The sequence below is a fragment of the Pinus tabuliformis genome, chromosome 3_2 (assembly GCF_031772625.1).
Source record: "Pinus tabuliformis cultivar Carrire ecotype Pingquan chromosome 3_2, CPIR1, whole genome shotgun sequence".
Lineage (NCBI taxonomy): Eukaryota > Viridiplantae > Streptophyta > Pinopsida > Pinales > Pinaceae > Pinus > Pinus tabuliformis.
This window is the reverse complement of record NC_142302.1, coordinates 921,397,219-921,414,902: the sequence shown is the minus strand read 5'-3', so window position 1 is coordinate 921,414,902 and position 17,684 is coordinate 921,397,219. Positions and strand designations below refer to the sequence as shown.

Genomic DNA, 17,684 nt, shown 5'->3' with positions numbered 1-17,684 from the left:
AATGTCATACACTCTCAACAAGAGTGGTTTGTCACTCCATGAGACATTCTCCCTGTGAGAACCCTCATTCAAAATGGGCTTCCTTCAACATGAAAAACTAACAAGGTCTCACATAATGTGGCAATGAGTATCCCCTCGACATAGTTACATAGGGATCTCAACAACAATACATAGAATGAAAAGCTAATGAAATCTCACATAATGTGGAAATAATGATCCCTCCACATAGTATCAATTAGGGATCTCAAAAATAATACATCTTCTCAGAAATAATGAAAGGAAACATAACATGACTGCTTCATATACCTTCACTTCTGAAATTGGTTGAAAAATGAAAGGCTCAACTACAAAAACTGATTGCACCACTGAATGTTTGGCGTCGCGTAATGTAAATTGACCATCCATTCATGAAATTTTACACCATCAAAATCTGGGCCTTTCGGAATCTTTTAGATGCCCCATGATTCTCCAAAGATTCTGCTCCATGCGCTAACTAGAAGATGCCCCATGATTCTCCAAAGATTCTGCTCAATGCGCTAACCAGAGATATTCTCTTCAAATGGAAAATTTGATCTCACCATTGTGATCCTTCCAGAATTCTGAGATTTTTGAGTATAGATTTGGCTGCATTCTGACTCTAGCAAATTTTAGCCTCCAAGTGAATCTAAAGATTCTTCAAGATTCTTGAGAGATTCTTTGTTGCTGAGTAGTTGCAATTTTGTTTCTCAGATAGAAAATTTGAATTCACCATCGCGCTCCCTGTGAAAATCTGAGAAAAATGACTGTAAAATTGATAACATTATGACAATGTGAAATTTTACCTTCCATGGAATCTTTTCAGCATATCAAGATTCTCTGCAAAAATTATGTCTCGAAAAGCATGCCAGCATAGTTCTGCCTCAGAACTGAAAATCATAGTTGCATTCTCTTTCCCACTCATGGTTTACCCAGATCAGATTTATGCTACTATTGGATTGGCCTCTATCATCTATTCTCTCTCTTCCCCATCGAATAACAAAACCAAAGGTTATAAGGAGGATGGGTGGCACTCTTTAAAAACCCACCACCCTTCGCAGATTGGTTAGGAATTATGGTTGAGATGGTGAGGTCAGGGGTTCAAATCTTGTTGACCTCCAACCTTATTATATAGCGAGTTTGATATTTTTTTGTAACGGTCTCATATTAATACACGATCGTTTAATTATTTTTTTGGAAAATGGTCAGTTAAGCACAATATGTCGTTGTTGGTTAGGTTTTACTGTATCTGGTTCCAATGGTGGCGGGGTTTGACCACCCACCACCATATATATGGTATGTAGACCATTGGGGTGGCGTGTTGGTGGCCCACCACCCCATAAATTTTTATTTTTGTTTTTTTATATATAATATATCATTTTGTTTATTTTTGGCCGAGAGTAGGAGTTATTAGAGAAATTAAGTTTTCGAAAAATTTGACCATTCGATGGCCGAATTTCATGTGTCGAGTCTCTGTGAATTTGTAGGATCATTAAACCTTCGACTGTGCAAATTTGAACAAAACTTTAACCAACTCTATCTTCTTCATATGAACTCTTATTTGAGTGTCATTCACACCATTGAAATCAAGGCAACGGGCACTACGGCCTGGTCTTAGTTCGAGATCAATCTGACCACTTTGAATTTTTAGCTATTATAAGCGCTATTTGACCTATGAGAGTGTCTAGATCTACCTAGATTAGAGGGGGGTAAGAGAAAATACATATAGAGATACTAATGAAGAGAGAGATAGAGAGGGAGTTATAAGGAAGGTGGAGAGTGAGAGAGAGAAGAAACCAGGAGGGAAGATAGATAAAAGCGAGGGAGAGGGAGAGCATGGGAAAAGACAGAGAGGGAGTGATAGATAGATATATTGGAGAAGGAGAGTGTACGTTTTGGGGGTGATATAGACAAACAAAGGGATAGAGATATATAGGTGGATGGTGAAGAGAAAGAAGGGAGAGATGGAGACAGGGTGGGGGGGATATAGATATTCACAGATATGGAATGAGAGAGGATGCGTGTTTGGGGGGGTGAGATAGAGAGACAAATAAGGATAAATGGAGGGAGATACAAAAATATATAGAGGGGAGAGAGAGGGAAGAATCTTTCTTGCACTATATGCATTCATTTTAGTGTAGATGGTTATTTCTAATCCTTTTTTATTTCTTGCAATATATGCATTGATTTTAGTGTAGATGTTGATTTCTAATGATATTTGATTAATTACACTACATGTATTGATTTCAATGTAGATGATTCCTAATCCTATTTGATTGCTTGAACTAAATTCATTGATTTCAGTGTAGATGGTGATTTCTAATCCTATTTGATTGCTTTCACTAAGTGCATTAATCTCAATGTAGATGTTGATTTCTAATTATATTTGCTTGCTTGCACTAGATGCATTGATTTTAGTGTAGATGGTAATTTCTAATCCTATTGGATTGCTTGCATTAGAAGCATTTATTTTAGTGTTGGTTTCTAATCCTATTTTCTTAGTTGCACTAGATGCATTGATTTGAGTGAAAATGTTTATTTCTAATCGTATTTGATTATTTTCATTAGATTCATTGATTTTAGTGTAGATGTTGTAATCTAATCCTATTTGATTTCTTTCACTTGATGCATTAATTTCAATGTAGGTGTTGATTTCTAGTTATATTGTATTGATTGCACTAGATGCATTGATTTCAATGTATATGATTTCTAGTCCTATTTGATTGCTTGCACTAAATGCATTCATTTTATTGTAGATGGTGATTTCTGATCTTATTTAATTGCTTGCACTAGATGCATTGATTTCAGTGTAAATGCTGGTTTCTAATCTTATTTCCTTGCACTAGATGTATTGATTTCAGTGTAGATGTTCATTTTTAATCATATTTGATTACTGCATTAGATGCATTGATTTCAATGTACATTTTTTTCTAATTCAACCTATTAATATTGGAGAGCAAGAGAGACAAGGTATGATGTTTAATACAACAACTCAAGCTAAATATTTGAATGGTTTATGATTTCAATTGCCCTCTTTATATATTAGACATGGAAATATGACAAAACTAACAAGGGTGAAAATAAGAATAGTAGAAGAAAATTGTTTGAGATTGGTCACAATGAATACTATCTATAATTGACTACATTCTTATTATTCACATTTTCTATGATCCAACACTATTACATTGTAAATTTGCATTCAAAAATTTTATTTCATCATTTTTCATAATTAAAGTTATTAACAATATTTATCATTAGGGAATTTAGACTTCTGTGATCCATAATATTGTTTAGATAATCTTCGGCGAAATCACATAATTAATCTTTTGTCGACGCGTTTCGAACCAACAATTGTGGTTCATCGTCAGGACAAGTTGAAGAACTGATCTGGGTTAGCTTGATTAAATAGAGTGTGCAGAGACTCCAATGACTATGTTGTAACGGCTAATTTTAACCAGAGGATCAAAGTCAAACCCCTGATTTTCTTATTAATATAAGTTAATTGAATAAATCTATTGTTTTTAAATATAATGGTCATTATATCTTCATATTTATTAAATAACCTATATTTAAAAATATTTAAAACCAAGTAAATGGTATTAATTAAATTGTCTGCTTCCTTACCTCCTGACCAAAAGCCCAAATACATTGACCTCTTCAAAGAGTTCCAGGATGTTTTTGCATGGATCTATGAGGACCTAAAGTCCTACGACACCTCTGTAATCCAACACACTATCCCTCTCAAACCAGATCAAAAGCCCTTTAAACAAAAACTGAGGAGAATCAATCCTATGCTTCTCCCAGCAATGGAACAAGAGGTACAAAAAATGTTCAAGGCAGGCATCATAGCACCAATCAGATTCTCTGAATGGATCTCCAGCCTAGTCCCTACAAGAAAGAAGACTGGTGAAATTAGGCTGTGTGTGGATTTGAGGAATCTGAACCAAGTATCCCTTAAAGACAATTACCCCTTACCCAAGATGGATCACATTCTTCAAAGGGTGGTAGGGGCTTCCAGAATTTCTCTACTTGATGGATTCTCAGGTTTTAACCAGATCTTAGTTCACCCTGATGATCAAGACAAAACAACATTTACAACCCCATGGGGAACTTTCAAATATGTAAAGATGCCTTTTGGATTGAAAAATGCAGGGGCAACATTTCAAAGAGCGATGGATATTGCCTTTGCCAAGGAGATTCATGACTTTTTAGTCATTTACTTAGATGATCTCACACCTTTCTCAAAATCTGACCAAGAACATATAAAACATCTAAGACAGATCTTCCTAAAATGCAGAAAATATGGAATCTCCTTGAATCCTAAGAAGTCCCTCTTTGGTTTAGAAGAAGGCAAGCTATTGGGCCACATCATCTCTAAAGATGGTATTAGAATTGACCCAGATAGGATACAAGCTATCCTACAAATGCCTCACCCAAGAAATGTCAAAGAGTTGCAAGGATTCTTGGGAAAAATCAATTTCTTAAGAAGGTTTATCCCAAACCTAGCAGAGCTAATCAGATTATTGAATAACATGCTAAAAAAGGATTCAAAAGTAAAATGGACTGTTGAAGCCAATCAAGCATTTGAAAGTATAAAATTGGCCCTTACCCAAACCCCAGTCTTGACCAATCCTCAGTTTGACAGAGAATTTATCATTTTCTCTTTTGCCTCCCAACATACTATTGCTGTTGTTCTATTGCAAAAAGATGACCAAGGCAATGAGAAGCCAATTTCTTTCTTTAGCAAAGCTCTCAGAGATGCACCTTTAAAGTATCAAATCATGGAAAAGCAAGCTTATGCTTTAGTCAAAGCAATTAAAGACTTTAGGATTTATATCCTTTATTCCCATGTTATAGCATATGTGCCAAGTCCTATTGTCAAAGATATCCTCAACCAAGAAAATTTAGAGGGCAGAAGAGGGAAATGGATTGCCAGCATTTTGGAATTTGACATTGAGATAAAACCTACAAAACTAATAAAAGGGCAAGGCTTGGCCAAATTAATGACAGATACAAATTTTCAAGCCTTAGACATCAATCAGCTGGACAGTGAACCGGAGCTGGCGACTCCAAAGATCAATGTAGCCTTTGAACAATCCCCCTGGTATTCTGATATCTGTTATGTGTTACAAAACCTGTGTGCTCCCCCAGGACTGTCCAGAACTAAGTGTAGATTCTTAAAAATGAAAACCTCAAGATTTTGTGTAATGGATGGCAATTTGCTTTGGAAAAACCATGAAGGTATATTGCTGCACTGTTTAATTGAAAATGAAATTAACAATATCATGCAAGAGTTTCATGCAGGAGACTGTGGTGGACATTTGTACTGGAAGTCCACTGTGGATAAAATACTAAGGGTTGGATACTACTGGCCCACCATGTTCTCTGATGTCAAGAAATTCATCACATCATGTCATAAATGCCAAGTGTTTGAGGGAAAGAGACAACTACTGCCACTTCCTTTAAGGCCTATTGCAATAGAGAGACCTTTTCAACAATGGGGATTGGACTTCATTGGGGAAATTCATCCCTCATCTTCAGGCCAACATAGATGGATCTTAACAGCCACATACTACTTCACTAAGTGGATTGAAGCTGCCCCATGCAGACAAGCAAATGATTCAATAATCATTCAGTTCTTGGAGAACAACATATTGGCCAGATTTGGCTGTCCTGACAAAATAATAACAGACAATGCTGCTGCTTTCAGATCCAAGAAAATGGTGAACTTCTGCCACAAATTTCATATTACTTTGGGCCATTCTACTGCATACTATCCCCAAGGAAATGGCCTTGCTGAATCATCAAACAAAAGCCTTGTAAACATTATAAAGAAAGTACTGGAAGAAAACAAAAAGAATTGGCATAAGAAGCTTGTGAATGCCCTATGGGCAGATAGACTAACAACCAAGAGATCAATTGGGACCAGCCCATATGAGTTGGTTTATGGATTAGAGGCCAAATTCGCCTCATCACTAGGAGTGCCTGTTATGAAGCGTCTTCAAGAAAGCCAACCTGAACCAAATGATATGCAAAGAAGGATAAATCAAATCATATGTCTGCAGCAAACCAGAGATCAAGTTTTCAGCAGAGTTCAGGTATTACAAGAAAAACTAAAGAAGGCCTTTGACAGAAGAACCAAAGCAGAAGATTTTAATGTTGGTGATAAAGTCCTCAAGTGGGATGCAAGGAGAGAAGACAAAGGAAAACATGGAAAATTTGATTCCTTATGGAGAGGACCATTTGCTGTCCAAGTAGTGCAAGGTAACAACACTTACTTCCTAAAAAGTCTTAGTGAAACTGACTTGGATGAAGGTCCTGTGAATGGCAGGATGCTGAAGCACTATTTTGACTATTTCCCATGAGTGCAGTTCGGGTTCCCTTGTATATATGCAGATGTATATATTATTTTCTGTTTAGATTGTAAAAATGCAGTTTTTTCAAGTTTATTGACTGCCAGTGAAAGGTAAATAGAATTAGAGGTCTACCAAGAAGAAAAGCACACAATTTGGGCACTTCAAAGCAGCAAACTACAAGATGGATAAGAGCAATCAAGGAGCAAGGCAATCTGACCTGCTGTTCTTGGTCTTTCAAAAGAAACACCATCCCCATGTGTAGCCACTGTTAGCTACCTATACCAATAGGTTTCATATTTCATGATTGGCTATGAAAGGGCCAAATATGCTTTGCTTTGATGATTCAAAGATCACATATTTCCAAGAGAATCCAATCTATGCTTATAGCTTGGTATGGACTTAAAATTTTGATGGATGGTCCAACAGTCTAATCTGGATCATTCCATGGTTTAAATTTGCAGTTGTAGATTAGAGAAGAAAGTCTGTCCAAACTGTTTAATCTTGGCAGACAAGTAGTTCAGGTAGAGAAGAAAAGGCTCCCAACAGCTTAATCTGGGACCTTGGAAGAAATAAGGGTAGAAGTAGATAGAAAAAACAAAAGAAAAAGCCAAAAAAAAAAAAAAAAAGGCAAGTAAGGGTCCGCAAGTCCAAGTGCACCCTCCAAGAAGAAATAAAAAATGCTAGGCAAGTAGCTGGGTAAGTAGTTGGGGTTGCAGAAAGGTTATCTTTACCATTGCAGATGTGTTAACTGTGTTTGCCAAAGCAAAGTCAATCAATTGACAAGGTGTTCTTCTTCATCAAGTTGCAGCAGGAAGCATGACTAACCTACCTCCCTCCCCCTTCCATTTCATTACTAACATCCCCCCATCAGCTGAGATTCATGGAAGAAGATTATGGTTTCATGGTGGTTCTTGTTCATTCAAAAGCCACATTTCTTGTGTAAAAATCTTTTCATTTTGATCTACTCTTTAAGCCAAGTATTTCACAAACAGACTTAGTGTTTTCCCCCTTCATCTACCCCCCATCCATATTAACTCTAACTTTACTATATAAATCCCCTATATCACCTTTCCCCTACTAATATTAAACACCATGGTGTATAAACCCCAAATTTTGTATAAATACCCCTCCCCTTGGCATTATAGCCAATAAGTCCTATGTCAGGGATCAAAGTGACATCTGGCCACTTGGATGAACCTATACCTCATCTTCCCCCCTTGCTTCAAGTCATTCCACTCATTAAACCATTATTTGCAAAGAAAAACCCTATACAAGCCCCTTTTTACCCATAACCCCTTTGAAATCATAAAAAGATCCAAAAAACCCATTTCCGCCGCTTAAACCAAAGTCTCGGCGCATATATTTGTTTTTTCAAAATACATTGAAAACCTTACTAAAACACTATACCCCGATGATCCTCCGCCTAAGCGCGCATCCCGAAAATAACTATTAAATAATGCCGCGCCTTTGCCATATCCACTATGCATGTCATCGACCCGACCGCCATCCGTTCAGAGCTTAAACATCCAACGGCTCTTATCGCATCGGAGCGGCTCCGACATCCATTGTTTACCCACCATATCTACCGATCACATCACTCCCCCGACAGCCGTTGGATCGGGCCCTCCAGATCCGACGGTCATCGTTGATATCGGAGCGGGTCTCACATCCGATGGATATCTTCCGATGTCCATAAAAGGGTTACGTCACTCGGCAGCCACGCGTCCCCACCACAGCTCATCGAAGGTACGTCTGACAGATTCCCCCCCGTACCATAAGCGGTGCGATATGAAACCGCTGGCTGTTTCCGGTTTCGGCTATTCCGCCCATACTACGTCACCTCCACATCATCCCACGTCACTGCCACCATGCCGTCACGTCAACCGTTGCGCCCGACCGTCTGCCGATCTATCCTGCCACTTCACCATCCCCGTGGTCCAATCAGAGCCCGCCACCTCACCAATGACGTCAGCCGACCCTGACCCCACCTATGACATCATGCTGACGTCAGTAGAAAAACGCGCCAAAGTCCAAAAAACCAATATTATAGTGAAATTTCGTGTTTTTCCCATTTTCTCACAATAGACTTTGTTGCACCTGCATGCGATTTTCACGTCCAAAGTCCGCCAACCTGCAGAACCTGACCAGGAGACCGGCGGCGCGCCATTCCACTGTCATTCGTGACCATTGCCTACTCCTCACCAGGTATTTTCCGCTATAAATACTTCACGTACCTGCTTTGTCTGTTATTTCCTCAAAAGAGCTTATAACAGAAAAAACTCTTGAATTCACCGGCAGAAATCCTTGCACCTGCCCCTTTGACAGTTGTGAACTCGAACAATACCAGCCGAGCCTTGTTTACCTGCATTTTCATTGAAAACCAAGCTCTGTCTGCGCAATCGCGGCAGACTCATTCAAACCGAATTTAACTACTGAGAGGGACAGAGTGAGGCCAAACATTTGTCCTATTTTGCACTGCAAATAGTATTTCAATTGCTATTTACTAGAACTACTCTCTGTTCCTGATAATTTCACCTCCCTGGTAAAGAGACATTCCTCTGTACTCTCCTGCTCGATTAAAACCACTTTGCACTCAATTCAAAATCCTCTTGTGCAATGGAGACACCTGTAGTACTAAATGTTCAGCCTCTGAATTCCCCTCAAAGGAACTTGAAATGGCAAGCCTTGGCAGATATGGATTACCAAATTACAGAAGAAATGCTTATCAGCAACAAATTCCACATTCATCTGTTGAATGAGTTGAAAGCCAAGCATGAAAATGGGATAGATATATTGGGCTTATGGGACTCTTTCCTCCCTATTTTCCCCCTCTCCCCTCTCCTTCAATTTATCTCCATCTCTTCCTTTTGAGTCCCCCTATTTCTCCACCTCTATCACAATATGTCTTTGTTCTTACCTCCCATATATATATATATATATATATATATATATATATAACAAATTTAATATTGTATTAATGCAAAGTTATTAAATTTAATAACAATAATGTTAGGGATAATAATGTTATTTTTCATGGTATTAATAATAATTTGGTCCATGGTATTTGGCCCATAGGCTTGTTATATAACAAGCTACGAGAGGAATCATATCTCTTGAGGTGAAAAACTCTTTTTGAGTGCAAAACTTGAGGAAATGTTTTCACCTCGAGAGATTTTATCCCTCATGGCGCTTGATAGATCTAGAGTTAACATGGATCTAGGCTGGTTTCAGTCATGTGAGGCCAAAGGCAATCTAACGAATAGATGATTAATTTTATCAATAAGATGTAAAATCATCTAATATTAATATAATATTTTAAATATTTTAAAATATGTCTTAGATTAATTTGGTCATTTTAATTTTAAATTTTCTTAGTTACCTTAGTTTGTTGAGATGATAAATATTGTGAATACCTTTAATGATGAAAAATGATGAAATTAAAATTTTGAATGTAAAGTGACAATGTAATAGTGTTGAATGATAGAAAATGTGAATAATAAGAATATAGTAAATTACAAATAGGTGATTAATATGAAACTATTTTCTTCTACGATTTTTATTGTCAACCTTGTTACTTTTGTTGTCTTTTCATATCGATTATATGAAAAGGACATGTTAAATCATAAACCATTTAAATCTTTAGCTCTAGATATTATAGTAAACATCATACCTTGTCTCTCATTCTCTCCAATATTATTAGGTTGAATTACTATAACACAAAAATCAATGTACATTGTCAATAATTTTTTATGCTTACACTGAAATCAATGTGCAATATTAATCCAATCACTTTAAAATTAATGTACCATCATACATCCAATTACATCAAATCATAAATCAACATTTACATTGAAATCAATGCATATCATGTAAGAAAATAAAGAACATTAGAAAACAACATTTACACTGAAATCAATGCATGTAATACAAGCAATCAAATATGATTAGAAATCAACATTTACACTCAAATCAATGCGTCTTTTGCAAGTCAGAAAATAGGTTTATAAACCAACATCTACAATGAAATAAATGAATCTAGTGCAAGTAACGAAATAGGATTATAAATCAACATCTAGACTGAAGTCAATGCCTATAGTGAATGCAATCAAATAGGATTAGAAATCATCATATACACTAAAATCAATGAATTTAGTGGAAGAAATAAAATAGGAATAGAAATTGTCTACATGGAAACCAATGTATCTAGTGCAAGCAATCAAATATTATTAGAAATCAACATCTACGTTCAAATCAATGCATCGAGTGTAAGCAATCAAATAAGATTAGAAATAACCATCGACACTTAAATCAATGCATTTAGTCAAAGCAATCAAATAGGATTAGAAGCAATCAAATATCATTAGAAATCAACATCTACACTAAAAGCAATGCATCTAGTGCAAGAAATGAAATAGGATTAGAAATTACCATATAAACTAAAATCAATGCATGTAGTGCAATAAATATTCTTCTCTCTCCCCCCTCCATATATATATTTCTTCCTCCATCTCTCCTTCTTTGTCTCTCTATCTGAACCCCTCCAAGACACGTGGTCTCTCACTCGATATCTACCAATCACTTTGTCCCTCCCTCTCTCTCCATCTCTCTCTGCTTCCCTCTCTTCACTTTCCATATATATTTCTATATCCCTTTGTCTCTCTATATCACCCCCAAAGAATACATGCTCTTTCTCCAATATATCTATCTATCCCTTCCTCCTCCTCTCCCTCCCTTTCTCTCTCTTCCCCTTCTCTCCCTCTCCCCCGATTCTACCTCTCTTCCCTCTTGTTGTCATCTCTCCCTTTCTATGCATTTTTCTTATCACTCCCTCTCTCTCTCTCCAACTTTCTCTTTGTATTTATTTATTCTTACCTCCCTCTCTCCCCCTCCAAATCCATCTCTTTCTCCCTCCCTCTCTCCACTCCCTCACATCCTCTCTCTCTCTCTATCTCTTTCTCTCTCTTCACCCTTCAGCTCTGTTACTATATCCTTCCCTCTCTCCTCTCTCCTTCTCTCCCCCATCCACTCCACCTCTCCTTCTTTGTCTCCTTCTCTCACCTCCAAACATACACACTATTTCTCCATCTCTCCCTTGTCACTCCCTCTCTCTCTCCACTTCTCACTCTCTATGTATTTCTTCTTACCTCCCTCTCTCCTCCTCTCTCTCAAGTCTGCTCTCTCGTACATCCTTTCTCTCCCTTTCTCTCCTACCTCCTGTTATCACTCAGGTTTTCCCAAAAGTTGTAAGAAGGGGAAAGGAGGCCGAGGTAACCACAAACCAATCTTTTAGATACAGATTCTAGCCAATCTACATCCAAAGAGGGCTCTCTCTTTATGATTTATCTTTGTTTTGGAAGATTTTAGGCTAGTTATTAAGTTTAAGAGTTTGTTTGAGTTTGGGTGGTGAGATTCAATAGCAGAGGGGTAGGACTGGCTAGTTTAGGCCATTGGGCTAATGGAGTCAAGGAAGATGACTTAACTGGACTCGGTTTCTTAGCAAAAGATGGTTTTACAGAGCAAGACGGTCAAACAGAGAACAAACAGAGACTTAGAGTAAATGGAATGGTTTCAAATGGGTGAAAAGCAGTTAAGAATCCTTAAACCTATTTGAAAAAGAGAATTGAATTGATTACTACTAAAGAGAAATTAAGTATTCTTTAAGTAATAGTCAAAGTGAAAGAAATAGAAAACAGGAGCAGTCAAGATTTCACTGTTTATTCTACTTCAGATGAAAACATAGAGAATGATAACTTTTGAAGACAGAGTGCAATCAAGCATATTCTGAATTACTCATTTTTATTTATCATTCAAATATGAACATAGATGATATAAGAAACAAGGAAAACTTTAAAACACAAGGTATAGAGGACTTATTGATCCGTTGTTTGATTCAAGATATCTGCAGAAAGTCATTTGCCTCAATTCTTTATCCAGCAAGCCATACAAAAATTTGATCCAATCAGCACTTTATTCCAAAAAACCAATATTACAGCAATGTATATGAATCCACCCTCAATACTCCAATTGAGGGGGTATTTATACAAAATATTCTACACAAAATATCTCATAATAGAGTGAGATATATTCTAGTGATGACTAATCATATTTTACAAGTAAATAGAGACAACTAGTCTCGAAGATAGGAGAAAGGTGAACTGATGTTGTGTTGTTCCTTTTATTGCTGAGTGTGCTGGAGGCAAGCCCTAGAATTTGGCTTGCTGCTGTCTTGTATGGTAACTTCATGTTGGCTGCCCTGTTTTAACTGATACTCTTTATATGCTTTGATACACTTCGACCTGTTTGACCCTCATTCATCTCTATTTAATGCACCATGGTAAATGGCCCAAAATTTACATTTTACCAAAGATAAATTTACAAAATTTCTAACATGTCTTCCCAACATTTCTACTTTGGAAATTTGTGCTACTAAAGTTTCCTAAGAGTTTCATCAGTCTCTCTATATATAAAAAAATTAGGCTCGATGGTGAATAGGTGCTTTACCTCATGCTCAATGTAGAATAAGTTCTCTAAACTGTCATAGAGAACTTGGCCTGTGGGAAGTGCTTTCACTCCTGACGCACTTGATGATGAGCTAGCTTGATTGCCAGCATACTTATTCAATTTATCTACATAATCAATGTGTTTCATTAACTTATCATTAATGACCAAAGGACTAGGTAGCCCTTTACTCTGCAAAACTGTGAACTTCTCCATAAAAGAATTGATTTCTACTTGCATATCTTGGCATCTTCTCTCTAATTTCTACATCAAAGTTGTCTTGGTTAGAACTCTTTTGATTTCCAAAATGGTGTCTATCCTGTCTGAAATGCCAAGTTCTTCCAGCTGTTCCCTGTTTCTGTTATTCAACAAATGTATAAGTCGATTGGCTTCCTCTGGCATTTTACCTAACTGTGCTCTTGTTTGCTGAATTGTTCCATGGGCTATTTTTATTAAGTTGATCTGCTCATAGATCACTTGGATAGATGGCCATATTGCATTTATAGACTGAATGATATTAGCCCAAAGGATTTTTCTGATCTCTGCCAAGGGCTTATCAAAAGTGAGCTCTTGTTCTAATGTTTTGACTTTCCTTTCTAAGGCTTTAATCTCCCTACTTTTTCCACAACACTTATCTTGGAGATATCATAATTTCTTTCTGCGTTAGCCAATTGCTCTTTTACCTATTTCAATTCTGTAACTTGTAATCTCAATTCTTCCATGGCCTTTATCAGTTCTTCTATGCTCATATTAGTACTGTTGCCTGGTGTTGTTCCTGTTGTTGATGTACTTGTTATTACCTCTGCTGTGGTTGCTGGGACATTTGGAGCTAACGTTATTCCACTTTTGGAGGGGACTACAGTTGAGACTATGGGGATTACCTCAAGAGGCTGGGAGGTCGACTCTCCCTACTTTTCCTTCAGTGCTTTTTCTAATGCCCGCTCTATATCATTCAATCTTTCATTAAGTTTCAGGAGCAGGTCCATCATATCTTCTTCTGATTTCTGTTGTATAACTTCTGCAGTCTATGGATGCCTTGAAGGAGGTAGCTTCAGCTATTTCCTTAGGGCAACAATGTCCTCTTCTTTCTTCTTGATGAGAGCCTGTATGCCTTTAGCATCTTTGGGATCATGTCCCAATATAATGATGATTTCTTCTAATGATTTGATTCTGTTATCCTTGGCCAGAGAAGAGGCTCTTTCCAAATGTAGTTGAGTTTTTGTGTTGTCCAAGGAATTTTGTAACTGGTGGGCCAACATGGCTTTATTAGTCAGTGTGGAATATACCATTTCCCCAGTCTGCTTGTGAAGTTAAATTTGGTCCAAAGGATGAATATCTTTGGCCAGGACCTCCAAGTTTGTTCTGATATAGTCTGCTGCTGACTCGGGTTGTTGTACCTTCATCTTAAAATAACTCATTAACATTTTACCTTCTTTAATGTCATAGGCTGACATTAATCTTTTCTGGTTTGTGGGGGCCATTTTCAAATACTGACTATAAATTTGAAGTCTTACAGGATCATTTCTGGCTTTTATCTCTGTGAGTGTCTTCTTAATGTCTGAGGCTTGTTTGCTTTGTGGCCTGGTGGATGATACTTCTACACTGTGCTATCTTTCTAGCTCTTGCCTTTGTGAGCTAGTTGAGGTTCCTCCCAATGATGGACTTTGTTGGCTAGTTGCTCTTTCAGTCCTTAGACTTTCTGTGGTTTCTTCAATGATTTCCTCTTCTAAAAGAGGATTCAATCTTTATCTCTTTGCTCCAGGTTGTTCTGTATGTCCACTGATAGGTGTGGTGGTTTCTCTGTCCCTTTTTTTGTTTCTTTCCTCATTTAGAGGAGTCTGCAATGCTGGAATTTCTGATGCTTTAGTTTGGGCTGGAGGAATTTGTACTTGGCTCTGTTCTTTGTACATTCTAGGTTGATTTATCATTTTAGGCTGCTTTGTGGTCTCTACTTCTTTTCCTTTGGAAGTCCCTGTAACTGGTATGCTGGTTTCCTGTGCAAGCTGCTGAGAAGTTCCAGCAGAGGATGTACCAATTGCTAATTGTTGAGGCAGCTTGAATGATTCATGTCCAAAAGAGTCCAGGTCAAGGGTTTTTTCAAGATCTTTCATAACATTTTCCATCATTTCCTGCTCACTAATCTCTTCTATTAAGATCCCTTCTACCCATTCATCCTGATTTGAAAACTGTTCAATTTCTGGGATCCTATGATGTATATAAATTGATAGCCTGTTTTTTGTCCTTCTGTCACATATGAAACTATTTGGGTCATATGGCACCCACCAAAACTCTTCTTCAATCTAAGGTGGTCTTCTAAAATCTTTTCAGCTTCTTGCCATGCATCCCTAGAATTGATGACATAAGGGCCTAGCTGGTTCTTTATTCTTAATTGAGCCTTCTTCTTTGCATTACAAAAATGGACTAAGTCTACATTTATCATCTATCTGAAATAATCTAGTGCAAATAATCTCATGGGCACATATTTAGGAAACTTGAAAGGGCAAAGTTCACACCCATACATTCTGATTCCTGTGTGATTTTGGTACAGGTACCAGTCACCGATCCTGTATTGTTTAGAGAGCTTTAGCATTTTCTTCATGTCACCAGTGATCCTAGGAGGGGGAACTCCTATCAACAGAGTGGATGCTGGATGTACAAACCAGTCAATGAATTCATTATAGGTATAAGGGGACTCATAGGTATTATGGAAAACTGAGCTCCAAAAGATCATAGACCTTCGATTTCCCTTTGATTCCAATTTCCTGTTGGGGAAAGGAAAGTTGTCTGGCTGATAATATAACAAAAGATGGTATATAAAAGATGTATATTTAAAAACTCCTTAACTATCTAAATTCAAGAATTGATCATCGATTTTGTTGGTAATGAAAGTGACATAGTCATATCTGACAATAGGGGGATGTCCTAGAGTAAACATTGACAATAGAACCAGGGTGATATCATCAACAAATTCACTGGAATTAAATCCCAAGATCATGGATATCATGTCCACAATGAGTTTTCCAGTTTCAGTGAAACAGGTCTGCAGATAGGGAGGTGGGCCTTGAGGCTGGTATTTTGGTTTCATGAACATCTGAGCAATACGGGTTATCTCTGATTTGGGTAATTGAGAGGATTTTTCAAGTAGATACCCCATGGAAAGAGGAGCAAGGGGCTGAGTGGAGTGGAACTGTATCATTTCATTAATGGACTTAGCAGTTACGGGAAAAAGAACAGTTTGGGAAGGGGACATAACTACTCTATGGACAGGGTCATAGTTAGCACAACATTGATGACTGATGTCTGGGAAAACATGGATTGAGGGAAGGAAATACATGGGAAGGTTAGATTCCCATAATCCAAAAATGTCAAAGTTGTTTAGATAGTTATCCCTAACTTGGCACAAGGCCTAAAGATGGTTCCTGTCACCAGAAAAATCTTTTATTTGAAAATCTTTGTTGGCCAAGGGTAGATAATCTAAGTCTTTATGGGGTGTGTTCATGGGTGTGACATTTAGGGCTATGGGAGTTTCCGTATTTGGTTCTTGCGTATTCAAACTAGAAATCGGGCTTTCTATAGAAGAATGGAGTAAACAACAATTTTGGGGTCCTTTATGGCAGCTACAGACTATTTTTAACTTGAATTCGGCTTTCTCTGGTAAAATTCTCAGTGGAAAACTGAAATTGCAGGTTTGCAGGGCCAAAAAGGATAAATACCTGGATTAACGAGGTAAACTGTGTAATTGCAGGTTGAATGATGGACTGCAGAGCATGATGCTGGAGTTTCTTGGCTGGGTGGTGGACTGAATGCTCGGACAGTCGACTGGACGTGATTTTGCATGGAGCACAGTTTGCAGAGAATAATGGTGAAAATGACGTTTTATCATTTATTTAACGAAATTCGGGTTGGCGGGACTTTTTGGCACTTATTGGGAAGATGACGTCAGCGTGATGGGATGTTTTTTCATTACGCAGAGGGTGGTAAGTGGTTTACCCCTCACTGCTTTTGGGGCTGGATGGTTTTGGGTCGGGGGCGAGCGAGCATGTTGGGAGCGCGACGCGTGGCGGAGGTACGATGGAAAACCGCGTGGTGATCACGAGTTAAAGCGAGGTGGAAAGGGTGGTCGTGATATTGCCATCGACCATCGGATGGGAATGCAAAGATCGAACGGCGGACCGGCAGGGGATATGGCGGGTTGTTAACTACGGCGGGCCCAGCGTGATAACACGTGTTTTAATCGTTTAGGGGCTATTTTGATTGGTCGGGGTGATGGTTATTAATTAGCCCAAATGGTTAATTAATCCCAAATTTTGTGGAGCAGGGAAGGTTATTAATAAACTCCGAATGAATTTATTAATTCTTGTTTAAACAGTGTTGTATGGTTATATTTAACCAGGGCGGGAATGTATAAAAATTTTGGGGTTTTTCATGTAATTAATAATACGGGAAGGGTTAACGTTTTTTGGGAGTTATATAATAATAATTAAAAGTTAATATGAAACAGAATGAAATTAAGCATTAAGACAATGTTAAAAATTCACATGGAAACTTAAGCTAAAGTGGAAAAAGGGGGTTTTCAAGTGATATTATGTATTTCCTAAGTAAAATAGGTTTTTTCACTTAGGTAACTTTATGAAACGAAATGAATGATGGATGGATGATTTTGAGTACTTAGGCTTTTAGATCATTTGGCTGAGGTTTTGGTCCCTCCAGAAGTCAGAGAAATGCTCTGAGCCCCTCTGACTTTCAAAGACCTTAATACTTTAAGGGTAATTAGTAAAATCTTTAGGAAAAATGTGAATGGAAGTTAGTTATTGA

General features: G+C 37.7%; 1 protein-coding gene across 1 annotated transcript in view; it reads left to right on the top strand.

The window, feature by feature from the left end:
• Positions 1–17,068, top strand: part of LOC149183634 (cysteine endopeptidase RepA-like) — a 40,753-nt gene extending 23,685 nt beyond the window's left edge. Inside the window, exon 4 of the mRNA XM_089415020.1 lies at positions 16,841–17,068. Within this exon, the coding sequence (XP_089271146.1) occupies positions 16,841–17,068 (228 nt within the window). The remainder of the gene's footprint in view (positions 1–16,840) is intronic.
• The last annotated feature ends 616 nt before the right edge of the window (positions 17,069–17,684 follow it).